The sequence below is a fragment of the Amblyomma americanum genome, chromosome 1, assembly GCF_052857255.1.
Source record: "Amblyomma americanum isolate KBUSLIRL-KWMA chromosome 1, ASM5285725v1, whole genome shotgun sequence".
Taxonomy (NCBI): domain Eukaryota; kingdom Metazoa; phylum Arthropoda; class Arachnida; order Ixodida; family Ixodidae; genus Amblyomma; species Amblyomma americanum.
Window position 1 is genome coordinate 551,357,027 of NC_135497.1, and position 8,288 is coordinate 551,365,314.

At 47.9% G+C, this 8,288-nt stretch overlaps 1 protein-coding gene across 1 annotated transcript; it reads left to right on the forward strand.

The window, feature by feature from the left end:
* On the forward strand, nucleotides 1-3,157 carry LOC144112903 (uncharacterized). Its single transcript, XM_077645755.1, has 3 exons — nucleotides 1-1,563; nucleotides 1,958-2,225; nucleotides 2,997-3,157. Exons 1-3 carry the CDS (start codon nucleotides 163-165, stop codon nucleotides 3,155-3,157), a joined length of 1,830 nt encoding a protein of 609 aa, XP_077501881.1. The 5' UTR covers nucleotides 1-162.
* The last annotated feature ends 5,131 nt before the right edge of the window (nucleotides 3,158-8,288 follow it).

The following is an 8,288-nucleotide window of genomic DNA, read 5'->3' on the forward strand; positions in this document are numbered from 1 at the left end:
TTAAACTGCATTTTCATGTATCGCTTATCAGCCACGCAAGCAGTCGTCGGCAGATCACATGTTCATCGGCCTATAAAAAGGCACTGTCTCAATAAACGTTTGTTCAGTTCCAGCCTGGCGTCCGTCTGATACACAACAGTTGGCGACGAGGCAGCGACGGCGATGGCCGTCGGCAGGATCGGCGAGTATCGTCTCGGCACGAACGCGTCATGGGACGAATACGTCGAGCGCCTGGAAATGTTCTGCGAAGCGAACCAGATAACGAAAGAAGAGCAGAAAAGAGCAGTCCTGTTGAGCAGCTGCGGCGAAGAAGTGTACGGGCTCATCGTAACTTTGGTGAAGCCAGAAAGACCGACAGCAGCAACCTACGAAGAAATCAAGACTGCCGTTCGCAAGCACCTGCATCCAAAGCCTTCGGAGCTGTATGCAAGGTTTTTGTTCTACAGGCGAAACCAGGCTGCCGAGGAATCGGTTGCGGACTACGTCACGGCGCTTCGGAAGCTAGCCGAAGACTGCGGTTTTGGCAGCGCCCAACTCCCGTTGGACGTCATGATGCGGGATCGTTTCGTATGCGGACTCCGGAACGAAGGGGTTCAACAGCGACTTCTCGCAGAACACAGCCTTACGTTTAAGGTTGCGTATGACTTGGCCACAACTGCAGAAGCAACCGCTAAGCAACAGCGAGACATACGCAAACACGGTCGATACGAGACGGACTGCCAGGAAATGGTACAAGCAACCCGTGCGAAGCAAGACACCCCAGCGGAGGGGTCCAGCTGTTACAGGTGCAACGGTAAGCACGCTCCACATTTGTGCCGTTTTAGAAAGGCGACATGCTTCAACTGCAAAAGGGTTGGACATATAGCTAAGGCTTGTCGGTCGAAAGACGACAGTAGAACTGCTCGGAAGACAGCGTATGAGCAAAAGAAGAAAGGAGATAAGAGCAAGGGCGTGTACGAAATGAGTGCGTTGTTTTCCCTGTGCGAAGTGAATGAGCAAGAACAGAAGTTCATGGTTCAAGTAACGATTGAAGGGCAAGAAGTTCCGATGGAGGTTGATTCTGGCGCATCGTGCTCAATTGTGAGTGAAGATACGTTCAGGGTTGTTGAAAGGAATCACGGTAAAATACCACTGCAAGATTCTGGAACAACTATCGTAACCTGGTCAAAGGAGGCGTTACCCGTGCTGGGTCAAGCAAGTGTCTTGGTGGAATTCAAAGGCAGGAAGGCAAAGCTACCTTTGCTCGTAGTACAGAAGCAAGGCAACAGCCTGATTGGGAGAAACTGGTTTAACCCGTTAGGTATTGGCTTGCGGGGTATACAGCAAGTAAACGTGGAGGACGTGCCTTCGCGATTTCCCGAGGTGTTTCGCAGAGACCTTCCTGGCTTCAACGGACCGCCAGTTCACATCGAACTGAAAGATGACGCCCAACCGGTGTTCCTCAAAAGTCGACCAGTTCCATTGGCCCTCAAGGACGACGTGGCCAACGAAGTGGACCGCTTGGTGCAACAAGGTGTATGGGAGCCCGTCAGCTACTCCAACTGGGCAACACCACTGGTAGTGGTGAGAAAAAAAGATGGAACTTTACGTCTTTGCGGCGACTATCGCAGTACCGTAAACAAAGCTATTAAGAGCAGTGGATACCCCTTGCCCACTACAGCGGAAATGCTCACAGCTCTAAGTTCAAGCAAGTTTTTTACCAAGTTGGATCTAGTCCAAGCTTATCAGCAGCTTACGCTAGACGACGAGACGGCTGAGGTGCTCACAGTTAACACGATAAAGGGACTGTACAAGGTTAAGCGGCTGCCGTTTGGCATTTCGGTCGCACCTTGGGTTCATCGACACGCTGTTAGCGGGCGTTCCCGGAGTGAAAGCTTATCTGGATGACATATTAATTTCTGGATGTAACGCCGAAGAGCACGCCGAGAGATTAGAGACTGTGCTATCGCGTCTGCAGAAGGCACAGCTACGAGTAAACAAGGACAAGTGTGAATTTAACCAGACGAGCATCGAATTCTTGGGACACAGGATTGATGACTCAGGAGTACATCCCAGCCGAAGCAAGACGGACGCCATCCAGCAAGCGCCTGCGCCCGCAAGCAAAAAGGAGCTGCAAGCCTTTTTGGGATTGCTGAATTTCTACAGCAGTTTCCTCAAGGGCAGGACGGAAGCGGCCGAACCGCTTTATCGACTGCTAGACCGTGACCACGAATGGAAGTGGACAGGTGAGCATCAGCGGGCTTTTGAGAGACTGAAAAATTTACTCAGCTCAGACGCCGTACTTGTGCCCTACGATTGCAAGCGTCCTTTAATTTTGTGCTGCGACGCATCGCCTGTGGGGGTGGGGGCAGTGCTAGCCCATCGTGCGGATGACGGGAAGGAGCAGCCCATAGCTTATGCTTCTCGCACTCTTGGCGTCAGTGAACGCAACTATGCTCAGATTGATAGAGAGGGTTTGGCTGTGGTCTTTGGCGTAAAAAAGTTCCACCAGTACCTAGCTGGGCGAGAATTTACAGTGATAACAGACCACAAGCCGTTACTCGGCCTGTTTAACACGGACAAGCGAGTGCCCGAAGTTGTGTCGCCCAGAATGCTGCGTTGGATTTTACTGTTGTCTGCGTATAACTACCACCTTGAGTACAGACGAGGCCAAGACAACTCCAACGCCGATGCACTCAGTCGTCTACCAGCCCCGGGAGACGAGGACGAGCCAAGACCGCCTGGGGACGTGCTCTTGTTGGAAGCGGTCGACTGCGCACCGCTGCAAGCGGCGGACATTGCTGCGCTGATCAAAAAGGACTCGGTTCTATCCCGGGTAAAGGAATGGCTACTCAGTGGCTGGCCGTCAACACAAGTGGACAGCAAGTTTGCGCCTTATGAGGTGAGACGGTCGGAGTTGTCATTGCATCGTGATTGCATACTGTGGGGGAATCGCGTCATAATTCCAACCGCAGCAAGAGAGAATGTGCTGCAACTCCTGCATGCAAATCATCCAGGGATGAGTGCCATGAAAGCATCAGCTAGAGGGCTCATGTGGTGGCCGAAGATGGACCACGAAATTGAGGAGTTTGTTCGGCACTGTCATCCGTGCCAGAATAACCGGCAAAGTGATGCCAAGGCTCCAGTGCATTTTTGGATCAAGCCAGATCAGCCTTAGAGTCGACTGCACATTGATTTCGCTGGCCCAGTCAAAGGAGACGTTTTCTTAGTCGTGGTAGACGCGTACAGCAATTGGGCTGAAGTCGAAATCATGCCATCCATGAAAGCTACGGCTGTCGTCAACAGCTTAAGGAAGATGTTTGCGACACATGGTGTACCGGACGTTATCGTTTCAGATAACGGCACAGCTTTCACTAGCACAGAGTTGCAAATGTTTTTGAAGTGTAATGGCGTGCGTGCAATTTTCACTGCACCTTATCATCCAGCCAGCAATGGTAGGGCGGAGAGGATGGTAAGAGAAGTTAAAGAAGCATTGAAGAAGCAGCAGGAAGGTTCGACACAGTGCAAGATTTCCCGGTTTCTGTTTAAGCAACACACGACGCCACATTCGGTCACGGGAAAATCGCCAGCAGAGTTACTGTTCGGACGAAGACTGAGGTCAGCGTTAGACAGACTCCATCCGGACCGGCAACACGCGCCTGAGTTACAACGACCGGAGACTAAGAGGTTTCGTGTCGGTGACGCGGTCTACGCTAAAAGCTTTTGCCCAGGTCCAAGGTGGAAGGCTGCCAGTGTTGTGGCAGTCAGAGGTCTGGTGTCGTACGTGGTACAGCTAAACAACGGCGAGCGTCATCACAGGCACCGCAACCAGTTGAGGAGCGCCTGGACGCGGCTCGTAGTTGACCCAGTCACAAGTGAGGACTACCACGTCAGGCTTCCTCCTACAGCCAGGCAGCCACAGCCGCTGTCTGCTAGCCCAGAAGCAACCCCTGGGGCGAGTCCAGGCCAAGCCACCCAAGTACCGGTCGAGCCGCGAAGATCAACGCGTGTTCGACGGCCTGTCCTGCGTTATGGCATTAATGGCTAGCTAGTCCGTTTTGGATTGTGCAAATCTTAGGAGAAAGGAGTGTGGTATACTGATAGCGCATGTTTTAAACTGCATTTTCATGTATCGCTTATCAGCCACGCAAGCAGTCGTCGGCAGATCACATGTTCATCGGCCTATAAAAAGGCACTGTCTCAATAAACGTTTGTTCAGTTCCAGCCTGGCGTCCGTCTGATACACAACACACACAATATATGAGAGAACAAAAAACAGAACGATGCTTCCATTCCACATGCGGTTCTCTAGTGTCCTACGCAATCTTTTACAATGGTAGCATTTAAGCAATATCTCTATACTACAATTCAAAGATCCGCTACAAAGCTCTCTGTTGCTGAAGGGAGCCTGGCTGCTTCCCGCAACCATAAATATTTTAGACACACACAAACAGAGACGCCTGCCTGGCTCTGAAGTATGCTGCTATGTAATGTACATATTGCGACTGGTAAGCGTGCGAGTGGCAGTAGCAGAGGCATCCGCAGTAAAACTTCGCTCAGTACATACATGTATCTGTGCAACTGTTGTTGATGGCTCAGACTTTTCAAGGTCCATTGCAGTGATTTTTCTCTTCGACATTCTCTGGATAAGCTCCGCTTTTGTTACTGGAACACAAGAAATGAGAGATAAAATAATGGAAGCGACAGCAAACACAGGGCAAGCTACGGAAACGGATCAGTTAGTGTGTCGCGTTCATTGCTTTCAAAAATCATAAGATGCAAAAAATTAGCAGATCTGAACACAGCCGATTTCTCCCTGCCTCATGCAATTACTTGAATTTATGAAAAAAATCACGATATATTATTTCGCTCAGAGTGACGCTTCCGTCGAGACCTGCTACAACGCGACCACGCAGTTTTTCCCTTCATTGGGAAGCATGCGCTGGGCTGCTGCGTGCTCGGATCGCAATCACAGAGGAAGTGGTATCGTAAGCGTTCTGCAAGTGCTCGCAACAGTAAAAAAGCATGTGCATCGACTTTATGTAAAACGCCACCAAGCTTTGCTAAAAGCGTTAGGCTTGACTGTACACGCATCACACGTTTGGCGCTTCTGAAATCTGACCACATAGCGAAGTAACTGCAAAACTCACCTCCAAGCTCCATTACTTGGGCGGAATAGAATGCCTTCTCATCTCTTCCGCCGCGCCAGTAGAAATCCTTTTTTTGCCAGGTCGCTAACGCCAGTCGGTGAGGCATCATTTATAGGTGTAGCGCAAAGGAAACAAGGACGACATAGAGACGTGTACGATAGCTTTTGCGCCGTCGGTCGAAGTATTTCACGTACGCATAGCTCGCCGCAGCTGACGAACCCATAGTGGAAGTGGCACATGCGGCTGCAAAACACACAATCTAATAACTGTAACAACCACATACACCGACATGAGTGACGACGCAAACGTTGGACGCAAACGACCGCAGACTTGGATTGGCTTGGCGACGCGCACCGCACAGGGCACTGCATACGATGATGATGATGACCTCTTCTTTACAAACCAGAATAATAAATACGTTTTATTCGTTCAATTTCGTCTGTTTGTTTCCGGCTGCAGAACTTGCGTCTCCGACCGTGATCTCTATACCGCTCCATGTCGCAGCCTCCTCGTGCAGCGCATCCGGCCATCCAGTTGACTGCTGATTGACCGCATGTAGTAGCAGACGATGCGGGGCTCTACACACCATGAAATACTTATAGTTGAAAAGTTACAAATACTACTTTGAAGGGGAAATATTTATGAGTTCCGTGTCAAGCTGTGCCACAGAGCGTTGGTCCAACATAAGCAGAACCAACTGCAGAACCAACTAGCCCCTCAAATCGGTCTTGCACCTGTGACTGCCCATGGAGTGTGAATAGGGTAGCTTAGTGTAACTCTGTGGGCTCTATCATGTATGAGCTTTATGGTACCGCTGTAACCTAAATGTTTGAAGTGTTCTGCGATTTTTGATCGCCACTGCATTAAAAAAAGTAATCGCTATGTGACAAATCGCCTTCGGTTTCGGTTTCAAAGCTGGAAGCTATAGTGGCGCGCGGTGCCTGATTGTGGTTTGCGTTTTTTACTTAGTGCTTTAAGCAGAAAGTTTTGTGTGGCTTACGACGAACAGGAAGCACCTATAAAGTCTGGGCCTAGCCGTCAGACGACGCTAGAACATTTTCAGTTTCGGTTTCGAATTATAAAAGCTCCTGTTGCGCGGCTCTTGATCATAAATAACGCTGGGCCCTTCCCTGTTCTCTGTGCCGTAAACAGCAACTTCTGTGTTATCTACGATAAAATAAACACTTCTTTTACAACTGCCCTAAATGCAGCAAGTGCTTGAAAAGTCTGTAATTGCTGCAAAAAAGTATTTTCTGGCACGGTGCATGGTAGATATAATAAGTACTATATTGCCACTGACCTGAAATCAGCGACTTAGGACCAGCAGAGGGGGAAATATAGATTCCTGAATAGGTAAATTGATGCACTGAAAGAATTTATGTTAAGAAATCAGAAGTGTCCAAGGTACGAGGAGGAAGAGTCTCTCAAAAATAAACTGCTAGTGTGCGCTAGAACACGGATCTGGGTAGCACAACCGCGCCCTCGATCGAGGTGCTTCGATCGAGGTGATCGAGGACCTCTATAATTATAGTTTCGCAGTGTTCTCTGGCACACCGCTGTCGCGTCCGGGCCGTAATGGCAGCGGGTGAAAGTTTGGGCTATGCTCGAGACAATTAGTATAGCGAGGGACTCCGGAACTCATTTTTTTTTTTAGTGGGAGGGCAGGACTTCGAGCTTATTTTGTTATTTATTTATTTAATACTCATTTACAAAATAAATTATATATATATAGAGCCCTATATATATATATATATATATATATATATATATATATATATATATATATATATATATATATTTCAATGTTCAAAGCTTGATGCAAAGTATCACGATGCGGTGACGACACTCCAGCTGTCAGGAAGACAACGAAAAGGCTTCCAAAATAACTGTTTAAGGGGATGACTCACGCCCACTAAGAACTGAATTACACGGCGGCTGCAATAGGCTTAATCATGCGTGCTCGGCGGTCATCGACCTGAATGCCATGCAGTTCTTGGTCGTGCTGAATTTAAAGGTGGCAAGGAACCTTCGAGATAGAGGACCAAAAGCAGCAAGAATCTGGAAAAATGTGGAATCATTTGCACGTGGCCATGATCAACGGCATAAGTCTGGTCGCACCTCGTATTCCAAAACAAAATGATAAAGCCGCGTGCCGGAGGTTGTGAGTGCGAACGAACAAATGGTGAAAAGATTTATCGCAATATAAAATTAATTGAAATGAGGAGCTTATAGGTGGGAAGCTGTACGCACGAGGAGTGATCAATTCCAAAGCCTGTGCATAGTTTGTTTAAATTCTGCTAATCGTGATCATGTAACGGTCAGGTCGATATATAGTCGATCGAATTCTGTAGGGACGTGACCGGTTTATTTTACTCATATACCAAATGTTTTACAACTGGCTACTAAGCCAAGCAGCTCATGCAGCCCCACTGTGCTTTGAATTAAAAGAGGTTAGAACTAATATGTTTATCAATTTTCAGAAATCTGATCCAAGTAGAAGCAAATGGAGATTGGGGGGCACATCCCCCCCTGAAAAATGTGGGGGGGGGGGAGGCGACCTCCCCTATGCCACCCCCTTGTTCCGTGGTTCTTGAGTATATCCCACCTGAACTCAGGTAGGCAGCCCTATAGATACGTGATCGGCCCACTGGAGTGGGTATATCTCGCATATTTTATATCTGATATAGGTCGCAAAACCGATGTCTATTGGTAAACAAGTTTAAAACATCCGAGATGTTCTAAGAGATGTTCGATCGAATGAAGCATTCGGTCAGGAAAGACCTTTGAAGGCAGTTCGCAGTGTATACCGGATTGTTTTTTCCGAATATATAGCTTTCGTCGAACTATAGGAACTTTTTGAAATTCTTTTATTGACATATCTCAAATAAACCCTTCATTTCTGCAAGAAAAAAAACACACACGTGTAGGCGCCCTAGTAATAGAATGGTTAACAGAATAACAGAATGGTTAGAAAGGTCCAAAGCAATACTAAGAACAGAAATTATGCGGACATGTCCTTATGTTCCTTTGAGAAGCAGTATTTTCTTTTGTGTGTTGTGTAAACTATAGTTGAATACAACTCAAGAATGAAGTGGCAAATACTTCTCTATAATTCACTTCGCAAGTTGTTTGCATGGAAGGTACGACAACCTGAGCCAA